Genomic DNA, 18279 nt, shown 5'->3' on the forward strand with positions numbered 1-18279 from the left:
ACATATTAATTTTTTTGCAGCTCTCGTAGGCAAAGCAATAGCCTTGTGCTACCAAAGTTAGAGGTGATTGGCAAATCTCAGACGCACTATCTTGCGATAGTCTCCGGCTAAACCGCCATTTTAGCGCAGGGATGTCTCTGTTGCGCCTAGTTTTTGCTCTTGTTACTATCTTACCCTCCATCGCTCTTGGTGATAAGACTGGTGGCATAAATTTCACTATTGGTGCACTCCTCAGCAGTGTCAAGGTTATGAAGCTTTTTAATTCCTCCGTTAGTGATGTCCGTGCACATGTTAATGGCAGAAAGGTTTCATTCACACCGCTTACTGAGGTTAGCGCTTTAGTCATTTTGCGTCAACTTGGGATTTCGGGAGATTGTTTACTAAAAATGCGCTTTGTTAGGAGTTTAGCCTCTGCGTGGTGGCATTACGGGATTTATCACCGTTCAGTTGACGTGTTTGCTGAGTCCATTTGTTCTTCCTACCTCTTTTCATTATTTGATTGATAGTTCATTCACGTGACCATGTCGTTCTTTGTAAAAGTAACTCTTTGGCTGTTTCTAATCAAACCTGTCTCGCGATTTCAGCTTCTGGCATCAAATGCCCTAAAAGCCTCCAAGCAACTGTGCTCAATGTTCGCGGCAGGAAAGGGTCGTCTTTTCGCAGTGGTGGTCTCCAGCCCTCCTAACTTCCCCACTACTTCGCCTTTATCAATTTCCTACGTGGCAGCGCTTTACGGAGTGCCAGTGATCGGGGTGAGCACCCGACAAGCCGTCTTCAGTGATAAGTATGCTCACGCCAGCTTCCTTCGCACTGTACCGCCATTCTCTCTTGAAGCGCGCGTTTGGGCCGACCTCATCGCCGCCTTCGAGTGGCATGAGGTCGTTCTTATCCACTCCGATAACTGTCAAGACGCAAAAGCCCTCCTTGCTCACCTTGAGTTGGCACGGCAAAGAGTCGACTTCAAGGTGAGCTCTATCTTTTAAGGTTACCACTTTCTGGTAAGTAATTTTATGCAACTATGAAGTTTGTAGTTTGATTTAAGTCCCCTTAAAGTGCACCACTTGAAAATTTGTTTTTTTCTGAAAGCAGAACTTGCTGCTGTACGGGTGTTCCTTATGCAGGTGAAACTTTAAACTTCAATCAGCGGTTGACTTTGGGGTTGTTAGTTTTCGAAAGATTTCCCCTCTTTTTATAAATTGAGACTGTCATTAGAATAGAGAGTTTTTGTGATTAAAATGGTAGCTATTTTCTTAAATTAGATGACATTCTTGAGTGTCGTTATGCATTTTTGGTTCCTAAAATCCCTTATTTTTAGAAATCATTGGCTCCTATAAAAGTAGGACAAGTTGTTAGATCGCTCGAGAGTTTGTTTGATGGGGAGGAGATACAGAGGGGGAAATAATGCTTACACACATTGAATTTGGCGTGTGAAAGCAACGCTTTTAAAGTGAGTGAATTTATTCAAGATTGATAGGGTAGTTACTGTGCTAAAATTTGGTGGTGGGAAAGTCGATTTGTAATTGACATATCGTACCACAAAATTGTTCATTTTTCTTGTAATTTAAACCTATTTTGCACCAGAATTTTGCCTTTTAGAATGAAAGGTTAGCTTCTTACTCATTTTTGCCTTAAAAGAAATCCCGAATGTTTTATTAAAGTTATCTGCCCCCATTGAATTCGGCTATATTCAAGCATTTTGGATTTGCGTATGTCCAGAATTTTGAAGTGACTGATCTGCCTACATGGGATAGGGTAGCTTCTAACAGTGAAATTTTCGCCAAAAAAAACTTTTACATTAACCAATATGCTTCAGTCATGGCCCGAAGGTATACGCAATATCAAATATGAGATATGAGATATCTTTGCCTGTATTTTTCGAAGTTTTCTTTTAGAAATTCCTAGAAATTCATAAAAATGAGTGGAAAAATTCATCGGTTCCCTCGAATTTAGCCTTTGCAGCATATGTTGTACTGAGCTTTAACGTTTGAAATACTAGATGCTGCATCTACTTCTTCATGCTTATCACTCATTTTTGGGGAAGATGTCTTGTTCAGAAGACCATAGCGGTACTTTTCTGTGTTGCTTATTTGAATAGCCCATTTGTTTCTTTGGTGTTCCTTAATGCGATTACGTACACGTTTACAATATTTTTTAGACGAGGTTGAGCATGTACGTTATTCACAAGGCTGTATTTGGAAAATTGAGTGGTAAAGCAATCGTACAAATGGGTAATCATATCCAGTTCATGTTCATTGGTCTTTCACACTGATCCGAAATATCTGAAGTCCTAACAACCCAACTGCTGTGTGGAAAGACATGTACTACTAACGTACAGAACAGTCGAGCGGCTACCAATATGGCCCGAAGGGCATTCCACAGAGATGAGGTACAAACTACAGAGACTGATGCTTCTGGATAGTTCAACACAAAGTCATAAAAAGTATCAAATCACTGCATGTCGTCGCTGACATTAAATTTGTTCCTATCATTGGAACTATTGCCCTGCTTAAGATTTCATTAAAGAGAAGAATTCCTAAATTTATTCGACCTTTTTTTGATAAGGAAATATCAAGTTCAAACTTACATGTTATATCCTCGCTACAATGCCCATTTGTTCGGCGAATTTTACTCAAATATTGACCCTTTAATTCCGCAAAATTCTGAAATTATTATTCATAAAGTTTTCACGTTAATTTGTAAAAGATTTACCTAAATCTCGATGCTTGGTAGGGTGGATTTTGCTTTTGTAGTATCCATAACGATGTGGTCACTGGCGCACTGTCACTGGGATTTTGGTGACAATGTAATTAAGGTGAAGTGGACCACGTCGCTATTAGAACATCAAAATCATTCGTGAATAACTTGTGAAGAACCAGTTAAATGATTTTTGATTCTTATTATAAAGCATTTTGTTTTTACCTACATCAAGTAGGAAAATTGGGATGGAAGCTAGGTAAATGCGTACCTTGTGCAACAATGAATTACAAACAGCCTGAAAGACTACTACTTTGATGCACCACGTAAAACGCCCCTTTTTGTATCATCTGGGGACAAATTGACTGAGTTGTGTCAAGAAATGGCTTTTTACACTTCCACGTCCGTAGAATGACCAAACACATCGTTAATTATCTCCAAGGCTTCCGCCACCCCATGCTTCTAGGGCTCGCAGCAATTTATTCCTAGGAGATAACACTTACATTGTGTGGAATGTAAATTGGAGTGCTTAACATAAATTACTCACTTGCTAAAAGCCAAGCAAATAGGGCTAATATCTATCTACCCGGCACGATACACCTTGATGTGTGAGGACAACCCCTTTCTTTTGGAAATAGTCAGGACCAGCCAACAAATTGGGCAATTTGAAGAAAGTTATGCACATTAGTGTCGGACGAGAAACTCTTCCTCACCCTCATTGCCCGTGTTCTCTCCCTGCTACTTTTCTGAGGGATAATTTGTATCTTTTTTACGGATTATTTCGAAAATTATGATTCGTTTTGGTGTTTCATATAGCAGGCTAATTCCCAGTTAATGCTGAATATCGCGCATAAGTTGGTTTTGACATACAGCAAACCTAGGCCCCAAATACTGGCTCCGTGGATCAGAATGGGACCATTTTCTCACTACCCTTTTTTAAAGGCATTTCTTACTTGAGTGAAAGAAATCAACCATTTGGAGATGGCTTTAATACTTTGATTGTTTGTTTAATTCTTTATTTTGGTTACGCGGGCACCTAAAGCTCCTTCATTGTACTTCCGCTGGGAGGTATACATCCGGGCCAAGAAGCATTGCAGTGGCATTAATACCTTTTTCTGTACTTTCTTCCAACACTTCTTCAGGCGGAATTGGAGATGAAGCCACTCTCGATGGTGCTTTGTGAAGAAATGCACACAAAACCTTTTTTTCGCTTAAATTCTCTTTCCTTAATTCTTTTACAAATGTGGGAAGTTTCCGGCAAATTTCACACAGCAATAAGTAAGGCTCAGTTTTTTTCGCAAAACTAAGAAATATCTCTGGATGCGCATGCCTTTATATAAGGGATTGAATCAAGCTTTGCCCATTTCAATATTAGTTTCTCAATGATTTGGTAATTAGTGGATCTAAGGATCAGTTTATTATTCTAGAGGACGAATGTAGTGATGAGTAGTAAAGACGGTTGAAGGTTGCCGTCCCGCTTAGCATACATGAGTTACAACCTGGTATCTTTTCTCCCTACTTTGTGTGCTTCATGCTACTTTTTTCCCTTATAAGTGGAAATATTCAGTTAGTCACAATATGTAGACCATCAAAAGGAGGGTATGTTTTGCTAACTGAAGTAATGGGAGTGAATCTCGTGCGTTCACTTGGAAGATCCTATGCCTTTGAGCAACGAATTAGTCCCATTGTTTTGAACGCGCGATGAAAGGAGAGCATGGAACCGCCTTTGTTTGTTTTTTTTTCTGGTCTTAATAATGCAGTAGTTACACAAAGAGAAACACAAAAGTCACAGCTAGGTAAATGGGTCAATCTTACATGGCAGCAATAATGACGGCGTGAGTATTGCCCGATGATAGGAACTGGAGTAATTTAAAAAACAGTAGCAAAAATAGGAAAGGAAATATGACTACACAAAAACCACCACTAATTACTGTTAACAAATAACATCATATGAAAAAAAGTGTTCGTACAGTTTTTGGTGTATTTTGTAACTTGCAGAAGCTTGTTTGTCCAAGTGACTGTATATATGAGTTCCTTATAGCGGATGGATTGATAGGCGTAAGTCTATTGGCACAGTTAGGCCATCTGTCCTATGCCCTCCACTCCCCCTCTTTTATTTAGAATTCTCATTTCGTAAAACGTCGGTTAATACATGGCTTTGCGGAAGATCCTCTATTCTTCAAAGAAACAAAAATTACGTATCACTAGGGGTTAGCGTAACTCAGGAAAAATGCGAGTGATGAAACAACTTGAAAGGAGAGGTTGTAGAACCTACCGAGCGAAAAGGCACTGATAGGTGACATCTACACCAACCGGAAAAGGTACGAAAGCCTTTAAGCCAGCGGCGACCACATGCATTGTTCTCTTTTTGTTGAGTGCCTGACCTGTGCTGAGAAATGGCTTTTGTATTTCACCATTGAGCGGATGACCACATATTGGAAGTTTTACCCTGAAAGTTTCACTTGCCGAAGATGAAACAGTTACTGCCTAAGTTTACGTACCAATATATTTCGGTACAACTAGAAAGTGTGCAAGAAGGATGTCTTCATCGTCAACAAAAACAGCCAAGACTGATCAGTCAGCTGTCGAGGGGTGCTCTTCCTATCCCTACTTAGCAACGCAATGCCTCGTAAAAGGGTGTGCACCGTGCGGCAAGATTGGGAGGAGGATTCTACTTCATTGTCATTCTCCCGCCCCATCTTCAAGTGATGATTGCCTTTTTTCCTGGCATTGGCATTAGGCCGTCACATGGGAAATAAAATCGGCAAAAGAGGCCAATAGGGCTAGGGTTTTCGCTTCCAGGGACAAAATATTGCTAAAATAGGGCGTTTGCAACTTGCTTGTGCCTCATTGAAAAAGGATTGGGTAGCAGGTGGCTTTGTAAGTAATAGACCCTCTGTTGCTTTTATTTCGAGACCGCTAGCTAAAATATTTTAAGTAATTTGTGGATAATGTGTCAATCTAATGTTCTTTTTCTCGTTACTGAGTTTGAGAAATAGGCATTTAAGTAGTAAGTAGCATGGGCAAATGGCATTTTGCGCCAACAGCAACTTTTGTTTGGTCTTGCGTGCCATTAATCCCTAAAAGGCGTAATTATCTTTACATCCAAAAACTAATTTTTGAGTCGTTTTTCAGTTTTTCATCTTTATTGGTTGTTAAGTGTTTCCTTGGGTAAAAAGAATTAACGTGTTTGAACTTCAACACCTATGCTAGCCAGACAAACGCCTATTATTCGTAGCGCGCGACATTTGAGCTTAAAATTGCGAATTTCCCTGTTAATCAACGAGTTTGTTTACGCCTTAGCAGATTTTTCAGCCGTATTTTGAAGGCTAAAATAATGAACAGTGATATGGAGTCTGCTTTGCTGGGTGATCGTTTTTATCCATCCTCTTCTAGCCCAAAGTAGAAATTTCTTATTTAACGTGGGAAATGGAAGGAGTTGAAGTTATCCAACAAAGTTGATCTTTTACCCTGATCTCCATCTGTTTTATTCCGACCTTCTCCACTGGTTTGTGTTTTCTCTATCACAACAATTGCTGCCTTCGTTACAACTTCTGTACTGAGTATCGCATAATACATTGAAACCTTGACAAAGCAGAGGGGTTTTTGGGTGAAAAGAAAATGCTTGTTTAATTTTAGTTCTCAACCCATCGTGCCGTGATCTCTGACTTGTGAAAGCCTCCAGGCTGAGCTCGCTTATGGGAAAAATCTCATTAAAGAGACCATTAAAACTGTGGTAGCTAATGCAACTAGGCTACAAAAATTATCTGATTTAAATGAACTGGCCGCCTTAGTAAACTCACAAATTATTACCAAAAACCCGTCTATGTCTCGGCTCGGGTGGACACTATACATTCCAAGTTTAGTTTAAATTTACCCAATCAACTAGATCTATCCATTTTTCCCAATTTTTTGTTCAAATGTGCTAACTTTCTGAAATTTCTTTAAACTGGTCCAATTGGAATGAAAAAAAACCTGTGATGATTATTTCTCATTTCTATCAAGTAATTTGTTCTACCAAAAGCAGTATTATTTGCGGTATTTGCTCCACCGAAAACGCGATTTTCACTTTTTTCATCATTCGAAATTTTTTATACCAAATTAGCTGGTGGGTAGAGCTATTTGGGGATAAGACGTTGAGAGACGTGTTTACCCAGCCTTTCTCTAGGCTTTTATGTCTTATCGTGCGAGGATGAAATTCTTTAAAAGGTACTGCATATCATGAATCCAAAATTTGGCCCTTTTTTTAGCTCAAAATGCTTGTTTATTACTACCACAAAACCGTCCCGACTCACTAGTTTTTGGAGGGGTACTTTGCTTTCGAGCGTTTTACTTTGGTGTTGGACGATGAAATGCCTTTCACCTGGGAAGTTTTCAGCGCTTAAACCACTTCGCTCAGGAGTTCCGTGTGTGCGCGGGTTCTTGTTTCCACTTTAAGATGACTCGGATTCTTTTCGCTACCTATCTTTTGCAATGGGTCGGGATTTTCCTGGTTTTTTAAAAATGACTGTGAGGTAATAGCCGCTGAAGTCTACATTCCATCTGCGATATAAATATCCCCTGCAGGATTGTTATTCAGTTAAGAATTAAGTGACCACACATGCCAATATCCATACGTTTGGTAGGAGATTGCTTGTAGTACTTTGAAGTAAACGCTGAGGTGAAACAAACGTCACTGAAATCTAAGCAACATATGTTTGTACGGCTGTCTATTCAACCACCACCTTACGTTAACTCCTAAAATACATGCTACTGAATTGTCGGGCTTCAAAGTGGCGGGCCTGTCAATTCCATCATGTCGAGTTTTAAAATTATTTACTTCCCCCACAGCTGAGTTTATTCCCAAGTAGGATCTCTTCTGTAGCCAATTCCCACCATTAATGACTCTTGTTGGTGTTTTAAGCTAACTGTGCTGTGACAAACCTCTTGGTCAAAAGTGAAGCAAATTTTGGGCATGACTTTTAATGTCGTTTTAAAATTCTCGCTCGAGTTACGATGACTATCAAATCTAGGCAATGGCTTAAAGAAGAACGGGAGACCTAATATTTTTGGCCAATCAGAACAAAGTAGTGTGATCATTTTAGCAGAATTGAGTGAAATAAGAACACAGACATTTTTCGCCTGCCTAGTAAAGATTGGCGAGAAACGAAGCTTAATGCAGAAAATAAGTCCTATCGATTTGACTAGATCACTCAGACGATTGGCGTGAACACCGACGAGACGGATGTAGTTAATCATCACGAACTGTTCAGTAGATTGGAGGGCATTAAAGTTGGCCAGACGCGAGCCATCCTACTCTTCGTGACGCGTCGCTACTCCGAGCACATCTTTACTGTGGCCGAACGACTGGGTATTCTCGGCAAGGAGTGGGCTTGGCTGGTCTCTGAACAGTGTCTTGGTGCCAGTAATATACCTTTGGGTCAGTCTCTATGCATAATCTTATTGTTTAAATACGGCGGATTAGCTTTCAAATGCGCTCTCTTTATAACCCTTGTAAAATGATGCATTCATGTCAGATTTACCCAAATTTTATTTGTACTTAAATGTTCAAAGTAGTAACTTAATTAACCTGTGAATGAAAAAGGGGCGAAAAGGTTTTAATGTAACGCACAACGAACACGAAACAGTCGGTTCCTGTGACTAGAAATGACTTTTAAATCAAATGTGGCCGTTTTCGAGGTTGTAGATGTAGTGATGTGGTGCGATTTTGCAAATAATTTTCACCAGATTGAATTGTCATGCATTTAAAACGAGTAACCACGACTACTTGATTGAAAAGAACTTTAATCTTTAGTGAGCTTTAATGTAATAGGTCTTGATTGTGTGCGTTTCAGGTTTTCAGGAGGATCTATATGTTCGGAAACTAATAAAATAGCAATAAATTATTTAAACTAAAACATTTTTAACCCTTATATTCGGTTTAATTACCGGTCTTATGAGCTGTTCGACTCCTCGAACGCAGCACTGCGATGTGCTTCAGGAAAGTAAACGCTGCTATCAAACCAATGAGGTTTATTATTTGCACCAAATCTCAGGTGTCCTCGGCGTTCGTCTTGCTCAATCGGACGAGTTATTGCACGTGAACGATGCGGCGCGCGTAGCAACAGAGGGGATAATCCGACTGGCCCGACGTGAACCCAATGCCATGTTCGAGTTGCAGTCAATGAAAAACTGCAACCAGGAAATTGAAATGGTTGATCGAATGTCACAAAACTCCAACTACTCGTGGCTCGACTACTCTGTCAAGCTATACTCGTAAGTCGCCTTCACGCAAGCCTAGTAATTTTGACTTCGCATTAGAATCAAGTGTCGTTAACACATTTGCTATTAGGGTCACCGAGGGAAACTGACCACAATGGTTGATAATTTCTTGCTTAAATGTGACACTAAATGGGATCGCTAATTTGCCCCAAATACCAGCTTTTTCTAAAGCGCAAGCCTAGATTATCCTCAAACCAAGGCCATCCTGTATCCATTTTTCTACGTATTTTGAAGTTCGTCTGTCGATTCTCAAAACGACTTGTGGCAGCCATTTAACAAACATACATGTGACGCCAGTTGCAAGCGTGTTGAGCTTAGTTTTATGAAGTTTCTGTTTTATTACTAGTTTCTCTTTGCAATATCTCTCTAGATCATGACTTCAACCTAGATGTTCTTAAACATTGTTTATTGCCGTATTTTTGCTCTTACGTTTGTTAACGTAAATGCGCTCCTTTTAAATTCATTACTATTTAGTTATTGTTAAATCGTCCTTTTTCTTTTCAACAAAATCTTTGTTGCGGATTTAACCTTCCCTAGTCTTATGCTTTGTCAGTGTTAAATTCGACTTTTTAAACGACTGTAGCCGATAAAAGTTGCTTCCTCAACTTATTAGTCGCTACTTTTTTCGAGTTAAAAGCCGCCGCGAGGCTACTGATAAAACCGAATATTGATTGGGAGAATCGTTCTGAAAAATTGTAATTTTTTCTTTTTGTTGTTTGTTAAAATAATCACCACGTGAAATTTCTGGTTCTTTCCCGGTCAGCGTGGCACAAGCTTGTAGATCTCACTCTTACGAAACGTTTTGTTTCCAGACGCCAAGGAACCTGCCTTTGACCACCTTTGTTTCTCTCGACTGAGTTGTACTTGCTGACTGTCTGTTCGATTTCTCGTTTGATCCCCAAATGCCAAGAAAGGGTGATAACAACTTGGGGGTGTTTTGAGAATGCAGAGGATGAGGGAGCGGCATCTTCTCTACTCGTTCTAAGGTGTCAATATTTCCACTACTATAAAGTCCTGTGCTGTTCCTCAAGTATTATTACGTATTCCGACAAATTCATCGGCCTATCGAGAAAAGAGGTATCATTTGCAATTGTTGCGTCTTCAGCTAGAAGTTCATAGTCTTTTGGGGGTTAAGTGGTGTGTGCACAAGAAGTGGGGGGTGGTGGATTGTTTAGACGTTTTTTTGACGATGAAATTTAAAAGTCTTATCCATCACAAGCCAGTGACTAAATAATGTAAAAACGGAACGTTTCAGTAACGTGGAGTAAGTGAAAAATAAATTAACTGCCTTGCAAACTTATTGTCATCTTTTAATGCTTGTGATAGCCGCTTGTCCAGCTTCCTCTGCGACTTTTTAGTGTGCATTACTGTAAGTGAATGGATTCATCAATTACCTTAAGCATTGTCGCAGTTCACTCTCCCCATGTTAACCTCGAATTTGTTAAAAGTGACATTGATGGTACGTCATTTGTCATTTTCGTGCGAAATGGAGGGTCTTCCGCGGCTTGCACCATCCCGTATTTGAGTGATTCTTCACCCAAATCTAATGTTTTAAGCTACACCACTCCAAATGCCAAACAAGAAGCACTGTAAATGAGATAACCTCGGTTTTTAGAGCATCGGACGATGTCGAATCACATTCGTCAAGTTCATTCAACCGCCATTTCATGAGATGGGGATTGAAAAAAGGGGAAAGTGGTGGCAAGCACAATAAAGAATGTCGTGCCAAGAGTGCAGTCAGTATTTATTGTTAAGTTCAATTAACGACCTGTCACTATCATGGATACTGTATCAATCTCAAAACACATCTGTGAGTTGCCATAGCGTGAAACGCGGCTTTTTATCGTACAGTGGAAAGAAAATTAACATTTACTTGATGGAATTTTGCCATTTAATATTAGGTGGCTAAGTAATCCTAATTTACAGGGGAACCGTCTTTATTCCCCATTTTATAACATTGTTTTATTTCAGGTCTTTCTTTGGACATCTTTTATACAGCGATCGACATTTTTTGCTACTTCCTGATCAGAAATAACCCTTCCTTGTAAAGATAGATTTCAGAAATTCTGCGTAATATTATTTGGCGTTATATGCGCTAACGGTATATTTCCCGATTTAGCAACCTTTTAATCGTGGTGGTTTTTCCCCCCTTCTGTCAAGATCCATGATCGGGGTGGTGCTGGAGGACGGTGAAACCGGGCACGTGGAGTTCGACAGTCGAGGTGATCGAGTGGGTTCGCTCTACGACATCGTCAATGTTCAACCGCGCAGTGATTGCCGAGAGCACTCCAGTTCATGCAGATCCACCATCAATACAGTTGGGAAGTACGGACTCGTGCAGGTAAATCATTTTTATAAAATAACTTTTGCTCAAGTTTAAATGGTAGCATACCTACGAAGCTGACTCTATTGACAACCTTGTCGGAAAATATGCTCAGGTCTTCACTTTGTGTGGTAATTTTTATGCTTTCTCAAAGTAAACCATGAGAAATTGTCACGTTTTTTTAATAATTTATATCAAGTAATTATCCGTGATCTCGATGCAAACTTTGCATTTTGCGACTCAATTTCTTTTGCATTGAAAACTGTTAAAAAACTATTGTTAGAGAAAAGTAATATTTCAGTGAATTCAATCCTTGGCCGTCGTGAATTATTCCTGGTTGATTCATTGCTTCCGTTACTTATCTCTACTAACACCAGGGTAATAAACAGCATCCGAAATCCTAATTTTCTGGGTAAAATTATTGAAAGCTTTGCCCGATTTCTTTTTAAAAATGATTTATTTTAGTTGGGTATACATTACATAGTTTGATTTTTATTAGTCTCGTTTAAATTTAGTAGTGACGTGCGTTTAATGCGTTCAAATTTGTTACCACTGTCAACCATTGTAGAGGTGGTATTGGTGCCTTGGATACATGAGCGCAAATTTCACGTAGTTGATTAAACTCACTATTTAAGCTGAAAATATGCCGGATTTGAAATGTATAAAGCGCTATTATTACCTGTTATCTCGAAAGTCGCGTAGCATTGGATAACTTTTATGCCATTCCGAGTCCTTGCTGAGGTCGTAATAAACCAAAGTGGTGTGAAAAAACATACCATTTACTAACGCACGGAAAGGCTGGGTGGCTACTGGCATGCCCGAAAGAGCCATGTTGCCGAACGGAACGGAAATACAACCTAAAGGAATTGAACTGCTCGAACGAGTTAGCGCAGCGCTAAACACATTACAAATTTACTACACTATTAGGTTTCCACCTACTTATTTGCAGTCTTTAAAAGCAGTTTGGTTCGTGAATGGATAAAAGATATTTCTTTCAAAAGCGTTTATTAAGTCTGCATAAATGGCAATCTTTTCTGCTTGAATTCAGATAAAATTTTATCCTATTTTAAGCAAAGCGACGATCTTACTTTAGAACAGTAAAGGCGCCAAGGTGTCACGGCTATCAATTGACACGGCGCACATCTACTGGCCGGGCAATTACAAGCAGAAAAAGGTGACAGATATCTGCGTAAAGAAGCATGCTCGCACAAACGAGTGTCTGGAACGCGCAACGCGACTCCTTCCACCACCGAGTTTTAAGAAGAAGACACATTTGAAGGTATGTCCGCTTCAATAACGGGAGCTGTTCTTTTTGTTGATGGGAAAGTGAAACCACATCTCGGTAGCTCAAGAAGCATTCCCTTCGAAATGGGTGGCGGAGACATGATTCGGTTGCGACTGGATTTTGTGCGAATAAATTGGAGGTGATTCTCGTGTGCTTTTGCTGTCAACTGCCATGGCAGCATCCTAAATACTTTCTGTAAATGTTATAAAATTTAGAAAGACGTTAATTTCTTAGAAATACTCATGCGAAGGGGCTAGTTCCATGGGGTATGCGTCTCGTCTGGAACATCGTTCTCGGCGATTTCCGTGACCACTCCTTTGCATCAACTATCACAACAATGTTCCGAGGCAGGAGCGCAGATCACAATATTATTATCGGTTAAAATGAGAAACTTTTCGAATTTAGCAGTGGTAGTCAGGCCAGACATCTTTTGCCCACTACCTAAAATGCTATTTTTGAAGCTTTGACTGCACTTTTCACTTTTGTAAACTCGGTGTCTGATTGTTTGATATCACTGTTGTGCACTTTTCTAAGGATACCCTTTGAAGCTGTTTTTTATAAGTAAATTCGACTCGTTTAAGTAGTGTCTCCATGCCGTCTTGGCTATTATAAAGCGTCAGCGTTTGGTTGGCTGGCGAAAGTTCAAATGACCCTATTCAATGAAGGTAACTGTCTTCTATTCGCCTAGACTTAAATCTTTTTTAAAGCCTCTTTGAAAGCTGTCATATTCTCCGCGAGTAGTAAAAATTATTCGGCTCATTCCATCAATGCACAACGGCATGAAGTAGAGGATAGCAAACCGATAGTCTCTCAAACCTATTGTCTTCTGTTAACGCCTGAGATATCCATTTGTCTAATTTCAGTCAAGACTCTCGTGAAAATTGCTGCAAACAAACTGTTTCATCAATCACCTTAAACCTTACCACAACTCATTCTTCACATGAATTATTTGGAAGTGAGATTAAAGATATGTAATTCATCATTTCCGTGAAATAAATGGAGGGTCTTTCGCAGTGTGACGCACCCCGTCTTTATGTGACTCAGCATAGGAATTCAATTTTTTTTTAGTCATTTAAATTTAGCCTATGCATTTTGCAATCACGTACCAAACCTCCCCTTTATATGTTAAATGAGAGGCTTCTCCAACCACATCTTTGTGAACAGAGCAAAATAGGGTTTGCGACGCAACGGGCATGCTTGATCCACAGTTATCAAGCTCGTTAGATCGAGAAAGATAGTGGAGGGCACAATAAACGGTACCATAGAGTCCAGCTAGACCGATCCATTTCATCTAGGCTTTATGCCGCATAAATATGAACATTTGCTTGCATTTAAAATGCCTCACAATTCACAAGTCATTGCAACGAGCTGCATTGAAAGCCACTTGAAATTTTCTTGGCCACCTGATAGAATTGGAAGTACTCTTTGAAACCTAAAAGTGAGAAAGTAGCTTTGCTACAAGGGCTGAGAAAGTGAAAAGATGGTTGACGTGAGCAGAGCTCAATGTCACCCCTGTAGGGACCGAATTACGGGCATCTGAATAGATCCGCCTAGACGAATATCCCACTTAAAACAAGTCTTGGGCCGCTAGGGACAACAACAGTGTCATGCTCTAGTACACAAATCTTCAATTTACTCCTCTGAAGATCTTAATCGCGTGACACTGGTTGTAACATGAAGGGAACGCCAATAGGTTGTTACTATACCGCTCAAATCTCTATCTGCTTGCCACTTTTAATCTCGATTTAGGGACTCAAGGTGTGTTGCTACTGTTGTACCGCTAAAGGCCTCTGAATCTGGAAGCTGCCGTGTATTATAAACAAGGAAACCAATTCGTTATGTTAGCAGTCTGTCACTTCAATGCTGTTTTTCAATAATCTCAGTCTAAGACCTTCTGATGTGCAACACCCAAATTGATTCTGTAAGGTGAATTTATCACACCCACATGGGAGGTTTGATACACCAGGAGTATAGGTGTTATGAGCAGGGTCTTATGGTATTACCGTGGAATTGGACCCATAGATGGATTTAAAAGCCTCACGTATTTTAGTTTATAATCGTTCTGGTTCAAAACTACTCTCTAATGGTCGGTCCTGACGAGCAGGTTTACGACCTGTTGCCACTAGAATTCTCTGGAGGCATGCGAATTCCGAAGTGGCTGTGCCACAAACACAGCCTTTACGCGTTTGGCTTCTGAGGTATCACGGAAGGCTTTGTAAGCGTGCTGAGGGGCTGGCAAGAGTTAATCTGTCAAGCTACAACTTTTTACTGCCAGCAAACATTAATGCATTCCTTCCGATTGTTTCTATTCAGGTAGTGACCATCCAGAGCACTCCCTTCGTCGACCATGTTCTCAAACCACCAGGTGGACGATGCAACACCAGCGATCACGTAGAAGATCTCAAGTTCCAGGTGGAATGTACGCACACCAACGCCACCACCGGTGCGTCGGCATGCTCTGTTCACAAGTCCATGTCACCTATGTTGTCCACCATCTGGTCTTCCCGTCTTGCATGCTGCAAATGGGTTTTTGGTCGTTGAGATGACCTTCTTGCAAACAGCGTCTTGCTGAAATGCTTCAATTACGTAGATGGTGTAAGAATTGTAAACAACCGAAGGGATGAAAATGGCTGGAAATTTGAAGGTGAATTGACTAATTAATCAAGATGGCCAGAGCAATAAAAGGAGGACTAAGTCCGCTTCAAGTGTTACGGCAACCTGTAAGGTCATAATGACTATTGGAATGCCTTGAGTTATGGTTTCAACGACGGAACTCTGCTTGTTTCCGATCATCCAGGATGAAGAGTGGAACAAGTAGTTAGGATTTGTATTATTAATGCCTTTAAGGCTTAAAATCATCGTATGGAAATAAATAAACGCTTGAACTATTTTTTCGCCAATTTGGTTGACGCTACAGTGTTCTCTATTTCCTTCTGAGTGTTGAAGGTAAGGGGTGAAGGATGAATGACTTCCGAAACTTTGAAGGCCTTAAATACTGTATTTTCCCCTGAAGTCCTTCTTTTATTCAATTCAGTTTCATTGATTAGAAGGTGTCTCTGATTAAATTCATTACAACAAGCTTTAGACTTTTCTTGCGATAAAGTGGTTCCATCAACTTCCGTTCACTTGACGTGGGATCGTTCTATGCGTATGCATTTCTGATAGCTTCTCCACATTCGCGGTTCAACTTAGTAGAAGGTTTCCAATTTCCACCCGATGAAGTCTTTGTGGTAAATGCTTATTTGTAAAGTACTTGAGCTTTTTCGCCTAAGTAGATGGGTTATTTTTCCACAAAATAATGTGAAATATCGACTGCGTGCTTATTCGTAGTTGTTAAATCGTCCGCCTCTTGTGGAAGAGCCGTTATAATTTGTGCCCTGTTTGTTTTACCTCCTTCTATACAAAATGGCTATCATGTTAATTAATTCCACACATCCATCACTATCACTAACTGTTTCGACACGACTTGCCTTCTCGTATGTGTTTCCCTTTTTACCCTCTAGAAACACATTTGGGTAGCATATCACAAGCACAGCTTATGGAAAAGTGTTTTTGTTTGTTCACCGAAAATATCCGATGTTTACGAATTTGTTGATCCCGTTGCTGCTGTAGAGAAAAAGGCACAGTTATCGATGTGATTTGTTCCCGATCATTTAACTTTACCAATCCCAGGTTTTTACTTGAATTTCCTGGTAAAAATGACTTTTTCTGGTCCTACTTGAGATGGAATTTATGCTAATTGTAGAATTGCACGGGAAAGGTGTATTTAAAAGTGGTTTCTGTGTCCAGCAGCTTTTGAGGCCAGCTGCTCATTATGATTGTAGGACCTTGAGTCTTTTCTGAAGTCAGAAGAAATCATAATATTGCCAACGTACAGAAGTGCTGAAAGTTCGTGTCGCCGAGCGGAAGCGCAATGGTGGCACCTTCAGTGCCCGCGTGACCAAAACGAAGAGTTGAAAACAATTAAAGCATTGTACCGAAATAAATATTTTAACAACTTGTTGCTATCGACTAGGTGATGGTTTATCTGCAAACATTTATTTCAACTGATCTTTTAGGTGTGCTCAAGCAGTCCATGTCAAGGGCAATAGACTTGGCACTGCCTACGCTTGGCATGATGTTTAGACCATGCAATTTTGAACATCCCTCTGTTCTAACCTCCAAACTGTAAACGAGATTCGCTTCTCTTCAAGCTTTAAGGCAGTTTTTTTTAGTTCCGAAAGTGGCGATTTTGCTCTTCGCATAGCCTGTAGTAGACAACTCTTTACCTTTGAGAAGTAGGGTGGTCTTTTCACCGGAATCTGCCGGTTTATGAGAGCACTCCGTCCCTTCTTCACGTGTGTGGTCAAACTGTCATTTTGTGTATTAATCAGAAGATGGTAAAAAGGTACCTTTTAAATTCCACTGTTCTATCATGTAAATCCGGATGTAGGTTGATGAAAGGTTATTTAGGTCGGTTACCACTGGTAACGCTGTGAATTGCTAGGAAATTCATTATGCAATAGAGCTGTTCGGATGTTGGTTTCTTCATGTTTGTGTCGAGTAGATTGGGTTAAATGGTTAATTCGCCTGACAAACTTTTCCTGTCGCAGTGTAGGTTGTCAACTGCCAAATAAATTAATTTCAATTTACTCTCTCCGACTGCTGAAATCGTTAGTTCGTTTGCAGACACCACTTCGCTCACTTTAAGGGGCCAATTTATCCTCATTTGTGTACCTAAGCGTTGGTGAGAGATAAAAAAAATCCACTTTTTTCCTAATTACTCTCCAGACTTGTCAAATCATCCGTTTATTTCATAGGAGGGAATAAAGGGCTTGAAAAATATTAATGGAGGAATAGTCTAAAACTACTTTGATTCTGCTACCTTAAAATCAGTCGGAACTACACGAGTTGAAATTCCACCTTGGCCCTGAATTTTGGTTAGTGATTGTCTGAATTCGGGAACTCGACCGAGTCGTCTGATCTTCTGAAAGTCGACCTTCAAGTGGTTATGCTTCTCAGCTCCCTTTAATTTGTTCTTTCTTCCTCTCAAATGCTGAACTTCTTAAATCGTATAAGACGACCACCTAAGTGTATCGTTATCTCCCAAACACGAGGAAGCACCTAAGGATTTGTTAATTTTTGGAAGGATAAATTGCCAGTGACCATAACTGCACAGTTTTGATCCTACAAGAAAGTGGAGTAAGAGTGGTTAAACCCTTACCCACTGTTTACCGAGCCACCATTTTTACCTGACGACCCAGAAAATGTTGTAATTACTTCGACCTCTCCGGAACCTTTCATCTTCCACTCTGAATGCACTTCACCGTAAATTTCGTGCCAAGTAAATGGCTTAAAGAATTGTCCTTTCACTTGGTGGTTAGATTTTATGCATTTTGCCGTTTTAGCATTTCCTTTTAAGTGGGAATGTACCTAGTCCGTTTTCAAATTGATTAATTTCATCCTGTTGCCCTTCTCTTTTCCTCACGCCTGCCGACATCACTGATTTGGTTAACACTATTGCTTCAACACCTGCCCATGTGAGAGGGTAAAATTGCCCCTGGAGTTCAAACCATTCCTACAGCGCCTAATGGCCGGTAATTTTTAGCAGTCGTGGTGTTTAGTGTGTGCGTGTGTGCATGTGCGTTTGGCCCTTGGTTTTGTTTTGCTTTGCCCCCGTGGGAGGTCATAAAAACTGCCCCACTCTGCGGTAGGCAGTTGGGTTGGTGTGATGCGG

At 40.2% G+C, this 18279-nt stretch overlaps 1 protein-coding gene across 1 annotated transcript; it reads left to right on the forward strand. All coding sequences in view use genetic code 11, as the record gives it.

The window, feature by feature from the left end:
* Positions 1–131: 131 nt before the first annotated feature.
* EGR_02009 (Glutamate [NMDA] receptor subunit) lies at positions 132–15104 on the forward strand (the record flags this gene model as incomplete). The annotated part of the gene is made up of 7 exons (XM_024491258.1): positions 132–329; positions 585–965; positions 7882–8113; positions 8730–8949; positions 11116–11296; positions 12372–12557; positions 14877–15104. 7 exons carry the CDS (start codon positions 132–134, stop codon positions 15102–15104), a joined length of 1626 nt encoding a protein of 541 aa, XP_024354401.1.
* Positions 15105–18279: the final 3175 nt, after the last annotated feature.

This window comes from Echinococcus granulosus (genome assembly GCF_000524195.1).
Source record: "Echinococcus granulosus chromosome Unknown EG_S00008, whole genome shotgun sequence".
NCBI classification, from domain to species: Eukaryota; Metazoa; Platyhelminthes; class Cestoda; order Cyclophyllidea; family Taeniidae; genus Echinococcus; species Echinococcus granulosus.